Raw genomic sequence first — 17,866 nt, forward strand, 5'->3', positions numbered from 1 at the left:
TAAGCAGGGAGAACAGTCATTCCATCACTCAGGCCAGGAAACTTTAGAGTTGTTCTTCAGTAATTGTTTGGATAGTAACCATATGCATAATTGAGATACCATCTTACATTTGGATAGCACTGAACCGGTTTCTAAATGTGTTCACCTGCCTTATCCAGTGTGATGTCTGTCCTAACTCTGTGACCTTTGTAGCTATTATTAACCCCCTTTTTTTTTTTAACAAGAAACCAAGGCTCAGGCTAATGTTAAGACTAGAACACGAAGGAACAAATTTGAACCCAGAGCTTGTGACTTGAGTCTGGGTGTCCGGCTCACTGGGACTGCCTCTTACACAGAAGTACATCTCATTTTCCTTGGAATCTGCAGCCTGAACACGTCCTCCTGGTCTCTCCAGCTGGGTCTGCTAATTTTGCAAATGCCACTTAATATTTGGGCATGGAGAAACAATTAGTAAATGAGTGATTCAGGTCAAGACCAATTATTTATTTGCTTAAAACCTTGGTTAATGTTGTCAGGGGTCCCAAGGAAAGGAAAATGTGTTGGAATTTCCCTAAGTGTTATCTCAACACCAGGGACCAAGCCCAGTCAACATTTTGATGTGCTGCTACCTGCATTCAAAACACGAAATCTTTCTTAAAATAGCTAAAGATTTCCCTAAACAATATAAAAAAATACAACAACCTTGCTCATAATTTTGCTTCATAGTCTTGCCTGCTTAGGAAATTAAAGGCTATCACTTATTAAGCAATTACTGTGTGTCAGAAACTATGCCAAACTCTTACGTGTATATTACATAATCCTCAGAACAACCTCATACAGCAGGTGCTATGTTGCCACATTTTACTGATGAGGAAAACTAAGATTTTGAGAGATTAGATATCGTGCCCAAAGTTACACAGTAAGTGAGTGGTAAATACAGATTTCAAAAATATGTAGTAAACTCCAGAAGCTGACTTTATATCGCTGGATTATCCATTCATCCATTTGTCTATCCATCCATCCATCCATATGTACATACATGCCTACATATATACATACATCTAACACTCCATCCATTCGTCTGTCCATACATACATACATACATACATCTAACACTATCCATCCACCCATCCACACATTCATCATTTCAACTCTCCATCACTTAATCACATTTGTTTTTCACCAACTATGTCCCTGCAATGCTCTCTGAACACAACATTTTAGTGTTCAAACTTTAGTACAAAAATATACCCAGACGGAACTCAGCTGCCCCTCAACCGCCCAGTTCTATTCACCTTAGTGAGTCATCAACAGCTCTGACAGTTTTACATTGCTTTACCATGAGACCTTTTTGCCAAGTGCAATCCTGAGTAGAACACCAATATACTTCACTGGACCCTCACTCTGCATGAGACCCAAGTGAGGAGCCAGGCTCCTGCTCTACCAAGCTCCTGCCCTCTTCCCAGTAGTCTCTAGGCTTCATGGAGTTGCCAAGCTTGAAAACAAATATGGCAAATGAGTGCCAAATAAAACAATAAAACTTGGAAAATTTTTTGTCACGATATTCACTCACCGAACAGATGGTAAAACATAGGTCCCCCTCAAATTAAGTGGGGAACCTGGGGGCCCTTAGTTCATCAGCTAAGTCTTTTTGACCTCAACTAATGCTCTTCACGCAGATCCCGTGAATGTCACTGCTCACTAAAGAGGAGCAAATGGAAACCCGCCTCCTGCCTCTGCCATGTCTCTCGATTTCTGAGCCATTTAAATGCCACAGAAGGGAGAAAATAAGTTCAGCTATTAGTATTCAACCCGTCTTCTTGTGCCGAGAGCAAGGCCAGCTGGTTAGTTTAGACCCTTCATCACGCCCTTTCTCTTTCTCAGGAGGAGCAGGAAGAAATGCCTGCTGTTGGATAGGTATGACAGAAAGCCAAATAGATGAGCCATTCCATCAATAAGCTCTTCTGGTTAATGTTCTTATCCCTCAGGACTAATGAGAACACTCTTGGTTTTGAAGAATTTTGTAAAAGTATTCTTGCCTAATTAAGTAGAATATACTAAATATAATTTTGAAAAAAAATGCAAGGTTCTTCCATGAGAGGGCCACCAGTCTAATTTGTAGTTCTCTTCACAGAGAAAACTAAGTAAAACGCAGATAATCTAGGAAATGGAGCTATTCACATAAACACTGCAGGACAAACCATGGAGGGTTTTTTTCTTTTCCTAAGTAAACCTCTGATAGCTACTTCTTTTGGATTTCTCCTAACAGTAGAGTGTAGACATTCTACTCCAGTTAAATAAAGTATTCTGGTTATCTGAGTCCCAGATAACGGAGTTTTTACTTGACAGCGACAGCCTGGGAACAGCTAGCGTCCTCTTTCACCTCATCCTCATCCTTCTGTACTGGGCAGTCAGGGTCCTTTTATTCTCTGAAATATGCACTCTGGACAAGGGAAGTGAATATATTTTTAATAAACACAGACCAAGGAGAATGGCTTAATTTAGTTCTCCTTATCCCTGGTTCTCTCGCAGTCCACTTGAGAAACACAGCTGCTGGCTTTGTGTGTGCACAAGACCGCTCTCCTCACACAGAGAGGCTCCGAATGGATGTGGAGATCTCCTTTGTTGTGGTAACAATGTTTGTGCATCTGCACTGAGCCGTTCCGCAGGTCTGAGCTGTCCCCTGCACAACTAGAATGCATCGTGGCCAATAAACATCGCAGAACTCAGCGAGGGAAGGTTCGGCCTCCCTGCTTTGTTTTTCAGACAAGCAGGCCAAGGTGCTCCATCCGGATGGGTGCCTGTCCTGGGGCTGCCGTTCCAGGACCAGCCATGGGCTTGGCAGAGAGTGCATGTGCATTCCCTAGGGCCCCACTCATCCAAGAGCATCATCTCCACACACTCCATTCCTTGCCTCAGGAATCATTCAAAATTTACCCAGGCCTGGGAAATTCAGTAACATCGACACCAAGCCCAGGCTTTTCAGAAATTATTTGGATTGTGTGTCTGAAGATGAATCAAAGATCTGGATATGCCAAGTACAGCTACTGCTTGGAACTGGGAAAACAAAAACGCTACCGAGATTTGTTCGATCACAGGTAATAGATGAGTTAATAAATGCAGCAGCTGCTGCTGTTACTGTTGTGACCACGGGCGTCATCTTCTTGATTTGCTCTGGGAACAGACCTAAATCCACAGGTGAGGCAACATGAAAGTGGTATAGTCTAGTGGTTAGACATGCTGGGGATGCTGGAGCCGGAGTGTCTGGGTTGGAATGCTGGCCACTTAGGATACAGTATTGATGACCTTCAGCTAGTTACTTAAGGTTCTGCTTCCTCATTGAAAAAATAAGGCCAAAAATAATGTCTGCCTCTTAGGGTTATTATGGAGATTAAATGACTTAATATCTGTAGAGCACTTAGAGCAGAACCTAGCACCTAGTACGCACTATATAAACATTTAACTAATAAATGCATCCAAACACGACCTCCCAGTGTCTACAGAGGCTCAGCCTGCAGGACCACACAAAAAGGATAGGAGGAAGAGAGGGGTCTTGGAGGAATGACTCAATAACGCCAGATGGCAAAACTCTCAGTGTAGAGAGTGGGCCACATGGCATGGCTGTGTCCCCGAGTCGTCCTGGGGGGGACCACCCACACCCCATATTTTCTACTCAGGCCTAAGGACAGGAATGCGTCTGGTCATAGCCAGTTTTCATTGAACCCTGAACTTGACCTTTGTGAGCAACTGCAAAGAGAGTGTCTGTGCTTTCTGCAAGGCCATCACAAATTGTGCTTCCAATAGAGTGCAAGGATGCTTTGAGATAAAGTCTCGTGAAAAGCAAAGGGATTTACGTCAGGAGCAAAACAAATCAGGATGCTATTGGGGCATAAAAGGGCAAATGGATCAAACTGGCCAGGGCAACATTTTCTGCAAAAAATTCAGTTCTGTGTTTTTTTTTTCTTCATTCTTCCTACCTCCCTTTTGCTTTCTTTTGTTTCTTCCCTTTCTTTTCCATCCTACTCTCCTTCCTTCTTTAAAAAAAAATTATAAACACTATTGTCATTACCAAGCTCAAGTACCTTCATATCAATGCAACCACTGCAAGGGTGGGGTACACCAAAAAAAACCCACCCCAAATCCTCGCCATTTTGACTTATTCATTCATTCAACCGTATTTACTGAGCACCTACTTTGTGCCAGGCAGGCACTGCTCTAGTCCCTACAATACAGAGATGAACCAAACAGGCAAACACCCGTGTCCTCTTGACATCATGGTGGAGGAGATGGATTGGTACTGAAAGGCTGGAGACTAACCAATTTCCCAAAAGAAATTTTTAAATGTTTAAATTGTGTTTAAATGACTGAGACCCACATGTTGCTCTTGACAACATCACTTGGGGTTTCGCTACAGAACTATAATCCCATTTCTATATAGACAACCTTTGCATAGGCACGAAGATTTAAAGTTGTGTCTCAGGAGAAACAGACTTGTAACTAGGGATATTTATCCAGAGAAAGGGAGCTTGAAGAAGGCCTTGACTGTCATTCAAAGAAATGTCTTGTTGTCCTACAGAAAAAAGGATACATTCCTCTGGGTTGTTCCAGTGGGCAGACCTCATGCCAGGGAAGTCAATGCTCCCTCCCATCCCCCATGAGAACTAACTGGAATTGCACCTTAAGAATAGAGTGGACCATCTCAAGGTGTAGGGGAGCCCCAGCTCTAAATGCAATGGGGATCTGATGCCTAGAGGGAGAGGCACTAAAACACTTCATAAGTACCTGTCTTTTATTTTATTTTATTTTATTTTAATTTTACTTAGTTCATTAATTTATTTTAAAAAATTTTTTATTAGTTCCAGGTGCAGAAAACAATGCAATAGTTATACTTTTTACCCCTAACCAAGTGACAACACCCCTCCCCCAATCCACCGCCCCTCTCCCCCACCAACTACAATTCCATCAATTCCATTGACTTCATTCCACACACAATACTCCACATCCCGTGACCATATATATATATATATATATATATATATATATATATATATATATATGTATATCTCAAATTATAGTTGACATACAATATTATTCAATGTCTGCTTCAGGTGTACAGTGCAGTGATCAAGCCTCTACCATCTATGATGCGGTCTCCCTAACAAGACATGTGACCATCTGATGCCCTACAAAATATTTACAACATTATTAATTATATTCCCCGAACTGTCTTTCATATCCCTGTGGCAATATTGTAGATACCATTTTATACTGTCTAATCCCTTCCCCTTCTCCCTCATCCCCAACCCCTCCCAACTAGCAACCATCAGTTGTTCCTCTATATCTCTGAGACTATTTCTGTTTACTTTGCTCATTTATTCAGTTTTTTAGATTCCACATATAAGTGAGATCATAGGGTATTTGTCTTTCTCCGACTGACTTATCTCACTTAACATAATAGTCTCTAGGTCCATCCATATCGTTGCAAATGGTAAGATTTCATTCTTCTTTATAGCTGAGTCTTTTATTTTTTAATTAAAGTTTATTGGGGTGACAATTGTTAATAAAGTAACACACATTTCAGTATACCTTTCAATCAAGAGAGTCTGAATCTAGGATGCTAAAAACGAGCGTTCACACAAGGCCATTCACAGATAGCATTGGTATGAATGAAGTGCGCAAGGAAAATTCACTTTTCTCCCATACACTAGGACTGCTGCATTTGAAAGTACAGATGTAGACTCTGTTTTCCTGAACCTCCCAGGTGTGCTGAGACGGGGTGAGAGAAGAACACGCTCCACAGCTTGATAGCCCCATCCCACAGCCAGGCTAACAGACCAGAGTAAGGCCATGGGACTTGCCCAAGGTCATGGGGACAGAAAATGACAGAAGTTGGGACTAGCCTGCCTCCTATCTCAGCTTCCAGAAAATGCCCCAAGGTAAGGAAAGATGGATGACAACCTTCAAAAGTGAAAAAGGGAGCTTTGCTAGGTGTCCCTCAAGAGCCACTTAAACAGGCAAAGTGAGAGAGGTCCAAGTCCTTTCTATAAAGGGCCCAGGTACTGTCTAAGTACATCCTGTCACATTCCACGGTAGGTGTGACCCTGTCTCCTTAATTCAAACAGTAGTGTTGGGGACAGTGATGTAGGAGCAGGTTCCTCAGGCAGCACAGTCAATTGAGAAAAAACAGAAGGAGCAAAGACAGAGTTCACTGTCCCCCGACACCCCAGAGACAGGGCAAGTTGTGCTCAGTCTGCCCCCAGGTCCCTAACCTCTAGTGCCCAGCTGGTCATCCTGAGGTAGGAGAGAACGAGGCAAGCCCTCATTCTGGGGCTGGGGCATCATCTGTAACAGAATTCTCAAGACCCAAAGCATGAGTTTCCAGATTCTAAAAACTCAGAGAGATATAAAAGAAAAGAAACAAGAAGAGGGGAAATGAGCAGAAACCCCCAGAGGAATTAAAAAGGGAATTCGAAGCAGCTTAAAGTCACCAATTCAGCAGAAATGGGGGACAGGCTAATCCCAATCAATGAAAGACAGACATGGAAATTACAAAACACTTTAAAGGAAATGCATTTTTACTGCTTCTCAAGCCATTGCAGGATTACAAACTAGGCAAAAAAAAAAAAAAAGCCTGATCTTTGGAGAGCTACTTTATTGAACAGATAAGAATGATTGGTAATTAGCATGCCAATTGTCTACAGAAGAGCCTGCTTGAAAACAGTCTGTCCTTCTGCATGGTTTATGTACCCTGCACAATCTTTGCAGTCATGTGTGAGCTATTAATCTGCTCATCACAGCTTTTTTTATCAGATAGAGAAAAGAAAAACAACTTCTCCCAGGTCCAATGTACAGAAATTGTGAATCTGCAGTGTTTGAACTGATGCAGTTACAGCAGGACAAGTTCAAGGAGGAGAACTGGAGGGAGAGAGGAAGGAACCCAGCTCAACAGAAGTGAAGAGGGTTCAAAAGCAGGACAGATGGAGAAAGAAGCAATAGTGGACGAAGACACCGAAAGGAACAAGAAGGAACATTTTAAAGATGTGAGTTGAGAGAGAGAGAGAGAGAGAGAGAGAGAGAGAGAGAGAGAGAGAGAAGTGACAGATCCTCTGCTGAAAGACCAGATTCTCTTCACAAATAATCGAGGGTTGGGGAGAAGGTGCTGGCAGCGGGGTGGGTAAGAAGCTGGCCCCTGAGGGTCTGAGAACAGACAAGCTGTGATTTCCCATAGCATAAAGAGCCCTCCAAACCCATGGGATAGCACTCCTGGGACCGTTCAGGCACATTGCTCAGGATGCAGTAAAAAGTCAGAGAGGGCTAGTCCACCAGTGAGGCTGGAATCCAGATTCTTCTGCAGTGCTGGAGCGCTTGGACTGGGCCTCAAGCCCTGTCATTTCAGAGAGGTGGGTTCACGTGACCCCGCTGCCCTCAGCAAAGCTGCCCGGTTATCAGAGTTCGCTACTGATGGGATCCTAGGCTGGTCCTAGGACCTTGGAAGAAAAGCTCTTCTGGCAATGACATTTTGCTATTATGGGGTTCGGCCCCCTCCCTGCCCGAGCCCTAGGAAGAACAGCAAGGGTTTGCATTCCCAGGACCTCAGAGGGCTCTGGAACACTCTCAGATGCCACTTAAAATGAACAGCCACTCCTCCTGTCCCAACCATCCCTCTCAGGGTTCAGATCCCTCCTCACTGGGGCAGCAAGACTGAAGAAAAAGGAAAGAAGTGACTGTCTCGGTGGACAGCATTCCTCCCAGAAGAGGACATTTGGCTAAGGGAACCATGAACATGTCCAAAGGACAGATGTCCTAAGTAATGAGACTTTAATGCCGGAGCTAATGGGAACAGTACATGGGACCAAATGCCAAAAAAGCAAGGAATAATGAGTGTTTGCAAAGCCTGCAGAAAGCGACTCTTCTCCCAAATGCGGGGAATAGGGCCAAGGTTGTAGCCACCCAGAGCATGGTCGGAACTCAACCTTCATGGGGCTGGAGATGGGGACAGTGGCTTTCTGCAAGGAGGATCAAGGATTCTCCTGCCCTCTCACCACGAGCGGGAATGAACCAGGGTAGGGACTGAAAACAGAAACGCCACGTTCCTGGGGAGGACCAGAGAAATGGTTCCCACGCCCACCTCAATCAGATGAATGCCCTGGTCAGGGACCCCTGCCTTGGAATTGCAGATGAGGGAGGGTGAGCCCCGCCACTGACCACCACCATGGTCATAACCTCCACCACTGATCACAGTAACAGGACTTGAGAGTCAAGTCCAGGGCTCTGGAGGCTTTCCCAGGATTCCCTCCTTTTCAATGCCTCTCAGGACAGAGGGCTTGAGGGCACAAGAAACAGAAAGAGCAAGGAATGAGGAGGCAGGGCAAAGAGAACCAAGGCAGGAAAAGGACAGAAGTGGAGCAGGGAAGCGGAAGTGAGCTGGCCACAATTCCGGGTCTTGTGTGCACAGTGCTAGATGTTACACACGTGCCAAAGTGGACGAATGTGATCAGTGAAGCTGTTTGTGAGCTGTACATCTCAGTAATTAAACTGGGACCGGCCCGAGTCCATCCTCTCGCCTCCAGATAGCTTCTTTTCTCGAGCTCCCATATTACTCTCAGGAGCTAGGGCTCCTGCAGAATTGCCCTGAGGCTCTTTTAATACTGTAAAAGGCTTTGTGTTTTTCTTTTGTTTTCTCAATTAAAATCATGGTGTTGCTTTTTTTTTTTACATTTTCTTTGTATTGTCTTCACTATTGTCAGCCAATATAATCCATTCTTGAAAAAGAGACCTTTTACTACCCTGGGCTCCTTCACGCCCTGCCTGCCTGCAATGTGAGAGCCACCAGCCCAGTTCCACAGTACCCTGAGCAGTAGGTCATTTATCATCTCATCCTTTGCTGTGACAGTATGTCCCAGGGCATGGGCAGGTGTAATCTGAGTATCACTGACCATTTACATAGGCAGGTGAGAGCCAGCTGCCCTGTTGGCCCCCAAAGGAGATGGAGACAGCGATGTACTTGCTGTGTGACTTGGGGCAAGTTACTAAGCCTCTTGGAGTTGAGTTCCTCATCTGTTAAATGGGCACCTAAACTCAGAGGGTGATGGAAGGACACAGTGAGACAACACAAGTCAAGTGCTTCGCAGGGTGCCAGGTACGGAGCAGCCCTGGAGAATGGGAGCTCTGTGTTTCCCTATCACTCCCCCGACCCCTCCACCGCTCCATCTATGGGACTTGAGTCTTCATCTAACTGAGATTTCAGGTCCTCCTCAATGCTGGCTTTCTGGGGTTGTGTAAGCTCCTAGGAGACAAAGCTCCCCATTTCCTGACACTTGAGCAGAGGCAAGTGGGCTCCCCAGCCACAGAGCAGGGCTGACTCCTCCCAGAGTACCCAAGAGTGCCTTTTGGGGGGCTCAATGGGGCCAGACGCTCTGCCTTAGCCCACACAGTGGGAGCAAAGCCAGTGCCCAGCCCCTTACCACCCATGAACTCCTGACTGAGAGGAAGGAACGTCATCTCACCCACAGCAGCACGGCCTGTTGCTTCTCCAGGGGCAAAGAGGAACGAGAATTGGCAAAAACTGCTGCACCTGGTGGCCCCGTGTCACCTGCCCTTAAACTCAGTCTGCCCCCACCCCCACCCCCTGCCCTTCTCCATTTCTGTGATCAATCCTGTCATATGAATGTACTCTTGGGGGGACCCGGGAGATGCAGTCACCGCACATTACGAATCTGCCAGCAATGCCCCCTGGAAGCCCATCTTCCTGTGCTTGCCAACATTTCTGCTTCATCGATGGCTGTCTGGCCCAAGCAGTGGCCTCATCTGACTGCCACGGAGGCAAGGGCATTCAGGTAGACAGAAGGGAGGGCAGAGAACACCTGGATCTGACCCCAAGCCTGGCCACACACATCCGGAAGAAACTGGGTCCCTTTACCCTCAGAATCAAATTAGGAATCTAAATTGAGCTCCGTCTACTGTCTCATGCAGGAATGTGGGGCATTCTTCCCCCCACCTCCTAGCCTTTCTAGGCAGCTATTATATTTGAGCTGTTTTCTGCATATTTGACTCCTTTCTTCTCCCCTCTCCCAACTCCTGCACTGTCTGCCCTGACACACTGATACAGCATGAGCTGATTTTCTTAAGGCCAGTCATTATCCCTCCCCGTGAGGAGTGGCCCCCTCGACATGGTCACCACGGAGAGCCAGCCTGATCTTCAGGGCTGCCGTTCATTACCAGGCGCCTCTTCCAGGCACCTGCCTTTGGACACAGCTGACCCGGCTCCGAGGAGAGCAGGTCTCATTACTGGAAGCACTCCTTTTTTTCTGGTGAATAACGGACTGATCACCTATTTCATTCATCGGCCTCGGCCCCATGACTTATCGCTGCTTACAAAAATCAACTCTACCCTAAGAGGATAAAAATACGCTACCATTATGGAAGGTTACAATGACATGCCATGGGCTCTGAAAGCACTTCCAAGAGAAGAACTGTGGCAACACTTTGCGGAAAGAATCAGTGTGCGGCCTCCCACGGTGACTACTCAGAGGGACAACATTCGGATATGTATGTCCTGGTTCTTTCAAAGGAAGAATCAGGCACAGTGCAGACCTGAAGCTTCCTGGGCTCCTCACCGTGCATGCACCTTGGCCCTGTGCTATTCTGGCCCAGAGCTGAGAAGGGGTGGGCCTGGCACCAGCGAATGCATTTCTGTGGCTCCCAGAGCTGTCTTAGATACACAGGAGCCATCCTGGAGGACAAGCCTGAAATCAGCCACACACAGACTCACAGGCTGCCCGGAGGTGTCTGGTTTCCAGCAAAGCTGAAACTCAGTGAACTGGTAGGTCTCAGCATTTCACCCATCTCTGTGAAAGACAGAAAGCATTCACAGCCCCAATTTTTCATTAAGATTTCTGCCCCCCGTTTTATTCAGCGGCTCATTGCTCTGCTTCACAACTCTTTGGCTTGTGCTATAGCTTCCTTCTTCAATGTGTTACTCAAGTCATATTAAAGGATGATGCTTAGATCAGGTTATTGCCCTTTTAAAAAGATATGTGGAGAAACTGCAAAAGGTCCAGGGGAAATCAACGGAAATCATTATAGAGGAAGGGAAGACTGAACGAGGAAAGGCTTTAAAAAAAAATGTAGGGAAGAAAGAGAAGAAAGAAAGCTGTCACTCCCATCTCTAATCTGAAAGTTATTTGGTGTCACTAAGAAACGTGTGTAAAGCAAAGCAGAACAATTTCCATTGGGCGAGGCGAGGCTGAGTAGTACTATGGGAAGAGTGCTGGCACCTAGTTCATGTTCACTTGCCCACTAGCAGGGGAACCTTGACTCTGATCCAGCTTCCCTGGACTTCAGGTGCCTCTTAAAAAATCAGGGAGTTAGGTTAAATGACTTGCATACAATAAAAGTTCTGATTTTGTAATGGATGACAAAGTAATAGAGAGTTCTACTCTGCCTTTTCGGGACATTCTGCTTTTACTTCTAGAAAAGAAGGAGAAGGAGAAGAAGAGAAATAATTAATAATAATAATAATGATAATAATAATAATAATAATAATAGACAGGGTTAGCAGTCTGTCCTGAATGGGTTTGAAATAAGCCTTCTTAAAGCCAAGGGACTGAGACCCTCTGAGGTTTCACTGGTTCACCTTCCCACCAACCCCTCTTGCCTGTCTGCAGTATCTACAAAACAAGAGGCTAGAAATATGAGGTCATAAATGTGACTTGCGGAAAAATAATGGGTTGGAATTTCTCAAGATAGAAAAAGAAAAAAAGAAAAAATTATAGCAGAAGGTAGTTTAAAAACGAATTTAACCTAGGCCCTAACATGGTCCGTCAGAGCTGCCTTCTCTACCACCAGTCTCAGACATCTTACACACCAGTAAGTTCAAACCACAATTTTGTGGTTCTACACACACACAAACACACCAGGGGTTGCCAAAAAAATGTATACAAGTGGACACTTTGGTCAACATTGCTCAAGCAGTAGTTCGCCGTAATCAGAAGTGTCTAGACGCTGACGGTAACCACTTTGAGCACCTCCAGTAATTGCAGAAGTCAAACATGACTTGTATTCATCTTTTGTTATCAGTATATATTGAGTATTACAATTTTAGTACAGTTTTCCTTTCTTAAAATGCGTATACATTTTTTTGGCACCCTCTGTAGATATATATGTATGTATGTGTATTTTTTCAAGAGAGATAACAAAAATTGTAAAACAGAATGCACCTGAATTCACCGTAACTTCAAAAATAGATTGTGCAGGACTCAGAACGGGGGACAGTGGCAGGGGAAGGGATATGGTGACATCCAATAGCCAGTAGCTGAGTGCTAGCTGTAACAAGTGGTGAGGATCCTCACTGACTAGAGAAAAGGAGACAGAAAGTTAAGATCTAAAGGCAATCCTGCCAGGCCCTGGAGAAGTCAGGCAGCGACACTGGAAGAACGAAGCTTCTTTTGGTGCAGTTCCCTTCTTTTCCAGACCATCGGCATGTCTGGCTAGGGCTACTGAATTAACTTCTTTCAATCAGCTAACTTTTTCAGCTGTCTTAACCACTGCTTCCTGCACAATTGATTTGAATCGACTGCACAGTCAATCTGACCTCTCATTAAAACAGATTGAAAACAATGAATTGGACTTTTTCTCTACCTGTGCCTCAGCAGCCTCGAACTGTGGGTAAACTCTTGGTATCTTAGCAGCAGATTCCTCCCAATGTATGTGCTCTGGGCCTGAACGGGGCAAAGAGGGACCCATGTGCATGGCTTCTGGGCTTGGGATGGGGTGGGGAGCACACAAGGACAGCAGGTAACATACCAGGGAGAACTGCCAAATCCAGGAATTTTTGAAAAGTATTTGCATAGCTGACCTGCTAAGTCAAGAATGAACCTTGCAAGCCTCATGTGTCCAAGGTAACATCCACTTTCTAGTTTGAAGCATATCTTGCCCACAGCACGTGAGCACGGCACATCTGTTGAATGAGTGCGTATGTGCGTGGCTCCAGGCGGCAGGAGGAAACCAGGCATCAGATCTGGGCAACACTATCCACTTTTCACCTGATTACCTTCCTCTTTTTACCATTTTTGCTTCTTTCTGTTTTCCTGGTGTCCTCACCTGAACCCCTCCTCCATAAGCCTTCTTAAATTCTTCCACAATTTCACTGCTTTCCCTACATGCGTTTTTGGTTTTTTTCCTTAAAGAAAATGGAAAACATGCAAGACCGAGACCTTCAGTCCAAGACAAGACGCTTTTTCTTCCTTTCCTTCCAACTGAACCGCTAGATTTGAAGCAAAAACCAAATTGACACTCTGATTAGATTCAATTCATTATAATGAGCCCACAGTGCTTCAAAAAATGGAGTGTTTGGGGTGATCTGACAACTCATTGCCCAGGAACCTAGAGGGAGAGAACTCACTAAGTCATCCAGCAATGTGGTCCTGCAGTTATGTGGTCTGTGAGGAAGAAACAGAGCTCGGGCTTATAATTAATTTCTGGAGGGAGAAAAAGTGGAACAAAGTGCTCCCTTGATTCTTCTAGAAATAAGCAGAGGAACCCAACGATGAAGGACCCTTTTGATAACTGTAGGAGTCGCTTCCTAGTGCTTTTCCTTTTTCCTGAAAACATTTGCTCAGGTTTTTCTTCCCACAACTCTGAGCACTTCCCTGCCCCCACTCCCACATTCGTCCATCTCCATGGAAGAGCAGGAAGCCCCATGGCAGCTCTGACTTCACCAACGGCATCTACAGCATCTTCAAAGCTTCCTGACCCATCTGTTAATTAGCCATTTAAAAAAATTAAAAAGCCACACATTTCCTCCCTCAGAATGAATCTCACTTCCAAGACACTAATGAATCAACTCAGGGTGACGAGGAACAGGTCTGAATGTGAGACAGCTAGCTCGGAACCGAATGTCACCGGGGAGCCAATCTCCCAGGACATTTCCTGGGCTGAGCCCCTGCCCCTGGAGGACTTCAACAGCCTCTCACTGAACAAACAGCCCCAGGAAAGCATTGCAGAAACTGCTTGTGAAACATTAAAATCTGTGGGTGCCTGCGGTCCATCGACTTAAGCCTAGGCCTGGCCAGGTGAAGAGAAGGGAAAGGTGAGTTTCAGATCCTGGTGGGAAATGAGGTTCCGGTTGGGAAAGGTGGGCACCTGACATCCAGGGGGCTCCCCAGGTCCAGAGCACAGCGTCCCTCTGCCTGCGTCTTTCTCTTCCCTGGAGTCCAGCTCAATGTGACTATGCTCATCTGTTAGAATCACCAGAGAACTGATAGTTTCCCCTACAGACCCCTAACTTCTCACACAGAAGCAGGATGACAAGCTCTAACCACTTACGGAAAAGTCTCAATCTGTTCTTCCCTGAAGGGGCTGGAGAGGTCAAAGGAAGCCCTGCCCTAAGGAATGCATGTGCGCGGCCAGCCTGGGAGCCCCAGGGGGAGGCAGATGGCTGATCGCAGGGCAGCCTCCTTCTCTTCACCCCTTCTAACACGCCCACAGATATCCTTTCAGTGAGGCAGTTCTCCTCCTCACTCAGCCCCTGCTTGCCCAACTACATCTTCAAAGAGAATCACATGAGAAGAAGCTCCTTGACTTTTTGGAAAGGGAACATCTTGGCTGAAGTATTTCAAGAAATATGTAACCGCACATCCCACTTTCTCCAGTGATGTCTGAAGAGTATACCTTCTTTCTTCTCCCCCATTCTCCCTGGGGAAACTCATCATGTGTAAATATCTCTTTTCCCCCACTCTCTCTTTTTCCCTACCACAAATCCCTAACAAGTCATCCTGCACAATAAACTCCCCGGAATAGCAAACAGCGACCTTTGAGGTGCAACAAAGTGAGACGAGTCGTGGTGACACGCACACGCAAGAATCAGCGAGCAGTTCCCTGCAATGTGCACATTCACCCTGACACACCTGGGAAGAGGTCAAGATTGGATGTTGCTGTGTCTGAGTTATCCAGTATTGAAAACTAAGTTTCCCCGGCCTGCCCAAGGTCACTCGTGGAGTGTCCTCAATGGATCTCTCATGCTCTGTGCCCTCCCCGCCAAACACAGAGACAGGCATTGTCCCCTACCTAACAAGCACCAGTACGATGGTTTCCAAAGCTCTGATCAGGCGAGACTGCAGCTGCTGGAAGAGGTGCTGTGAACTGAATAAAATCAGGAGGTGAATTTGAGAGAGAAACATCCCATATTTACATAATAGTCTGAGGGCTGAAATTCATCTCCCTTCCCATTTACCTCTCTTCCCTGACCCCAGAAAGAAAATGCCCCCAATAGCATTACCACTGAGCCATACACCCATACACAAACTATTTATCCTAGTTTTGGGACAGGTGGCCAGTAGGGAGGGGAGAAAACACCACAAGGAACAGTGACATCTCCAGGGGGACAGGCCAGTAGAACACAGGTCAATGCCAGCATCCAACTGCCATCAGTAGCCTTCCATGTAATGATGAATAAACTCAGTAGGAGGTAGCAAGGTCAGGGCAGGGGTCAGCTGTGTCTAAGAGAGGAGAGAACAAAGGCTCAGAGAAGAAAGAAACCCAAAGGAAGGTTTGTGGGGATCAACCAGAAAGAGGCCACAGCCAGAGTAGAAGGTGTGATGGAAGCCAGGACCAGGGGAGAAGAGAAAAGGAGACAACACTCGGGGCCCGGAAGCAAAGGCAGAGGGATGTAAGGACCAGGTTCATCTGTTTCAGGAAGGTGCTTGCCCACAAGCAATGCCTTCTCTGCTTTCCAAGATGAGCCGAAAGAGAGAATTCTTCATCAAATAAGACCCCGGGAGTGTCTTGTCCTTATTTTGCTGTCCATCCCACCTGCCTTCTGCATTTCAGAACCGGCACTGACCCCAGATCATTTGTCACAATTCCTCCATCAGTTCCCAGAACCAGTCCAGGCACAGGCTCCCTACCTGAGAAACAAGATGGGAGTTGAATGGAAGGCAGTGGCACCTTAGGGTGATGAGTGAGGGTTATAAATGGGACTCCCAGAAGCACCTTAATTCCAACACCAGAGTTTGTCAGTGCCGAAGTATCCACACTTTCGGGATATTGACTCAATAAAACCTACCAGGGAGTATCATCTTTTCTCAACATTCACAGTATCAAGGGGGGAAAAAAAATCATGCCTAGAAATTTCTATCTGCCTCTCTCTTTTCATCAAGGTGCAGGTGATTAATGACCACAGCAGTGAGGGAAGAAGGTTTTCAGGCCAAAAGGATAACAGCGGAGTGCAGAGATGAGCTAAATGTGTATGGTTCAGGGTGGGGTGCCCGCTGGGCAAACTGAGAAGCAGGACTGATGTGTGTGTGTGTGTGGGGGGGGGTCTTGGTTACTAGAGCAATGCACACACCATATGCCAGAAATGGAGGCATTTCCTAGGGCAGGGTTTGTTCCCTAAAAGGACTCTGTTGAACCACATCCAGCCATTCACCATCACAAGGGGACTGGAAGCTGAGCTAAGTTTATATCCCCTGGGTGCTTCATTCCTGGAGTTGTAAAAAGAGGCTGGTTTCCTGTTCTCTGGGCTTTGACTTCCCAAAGGCACTCACTGGGAGCTAGAGTGGTCGGGTGGGAGGCAGTCCGGGTGAAACCATGGACTACCATATTTTGAGCTCTTGGCAGAAGTTTTGGTAGGAGGCAGCCCCCACCTCCTCCCTAACGTAAGCAGTGAAAGATGCCCAGCAGGTTTAACACAGCAAGAAGTGTTAACTCGGGGAGTTCTGCCTACAGGGTTTAAAAGCACAAGTCCTCCAGGCTCAGCAGGAAAGATAAGCAGCCCACTTGGCAGGATACATGAGGAGACACCATCTGCCCTTGGTCAACATGGAACAGATAAAGCTTTATTCCTTCTACCCCCACCCTCCCCAGGCAGCCTTTGCTTATCTCCCCCATCCTAACACCATGCAGTTTACACTAAATCACTTGGTACACTTTTCGGAAAGGTTCTAACAGTGGTCAACGTCCTATATTGAAGATGCTCTGATTTGATTCAGAAAATCAAATGTAATAAGAGCCTACACCAAAGTGCCCATATGCCATGAAAACTAAACCCTGGATCCCCATCTAGGAATATAGAATTTGTAAAATTCCTACACTCATACTTCATGGACTCCGCCAATCTTTACTTTGCTTTGTAAATGCCCCTACTACCTCAAGCATGTGTCCCGGTTCTGAAGAAATGGAGAAGAGGGTACAAGAGGCGCCGATTTATTGCATGTCAAAGAAGCAAGGGTGAAACTGACTTTAGAGAGTCAGGAGAAACGTGGTGATGCCACGAATGACTAGGACAAGGGAAGCACATTAAGAGGGTGAGGCTGCGGGGTAAACTGGGGGCGAGCACCCGGCAGAGGCTCTCACCTGTGGATGTTCATCTCCCGCGGAGGGCGGTGGGCCTTGTCATAGGAGACCTTGGCGAAGACACCGGCCACAATGACGAAGGCGATCACCCCACAGGTGATGTAGACGGTGAAGTTGGTCTTGTCCTTCTCCGGGTCGTACTTGTTTTCGGGCCCCGGCGACACCACCTTGGTGCTGGGCGTCTGGACCCACCCCGGGCTCTGGTAGTTGTTGCACTGGCGCTGGTCCAGCTTCTCGTGGCGTTTCTTGCAGCAGAAGCGGTAGTAGCAGGTGCCGCAGCAGTACAGGTAGCCGCTCTCGCTGTTGTTACACTCGAACTCCTTGTCGTACTGGCCGCTCACGTCGTAGTAGCCCCAGCACGTCTCGTAAGTGACGGCGGAGCTGGCTGCCGCCACGGCCGCCGCGGGCTGTGCCCGCCGGCTCCCCGCCTCCGGGACGCCGGGCGCTCGGGCGGTGCCGTTCAGCTCGCGGCCGCCCCGGGCCAGGGCGCCCCCGGGTCGCCGGCCCCCGACGGCAGCGGCGCCGGCGCCGGCGC

At 46.7% G+C, this 17,866-nt stretch overlaps 1 protein-coding gene across 1 annotated transcript in view; it reads right to left on the minus strand.

The window, feature by feature from the left end:
• Positions 1-17,861, minus strand: part of SHISA6 (shisa family member 6) — a gene marked incomplete at its 5' end in the record, with an annotated part of 321,649 nt that extends 303,788 nt beyond the window's left edge. The window contains one exon of the mRNA XM_019654415.1: positions 17,332-17,861. Coding sequence (XP_019509960.1) covers positions 17,332-17,861 — 530 coding nt within the window. The remainder of the gene's footprint in view (positions 1-17,331) is intronic.
• Between the last annotated feature and the right edge of the window lie 5 nt (positions 17,862-17,866).

Source organism: Hipposideros armiger, unplaced genomic scaffold (assembly GCF_001890085.2).
Source record: "Hipposideros armiger isolate ML-2016 unplaced genomic scaffold, ASM189008v1 scaffold_222, whole genome shotgun sequence".
Lineage (NCBI taxonomy): Eukaryota > Metazoa > Chordata > Mammalia > Chiroptera > Hipposideridae > Hipposideros > Hipposideros armiger.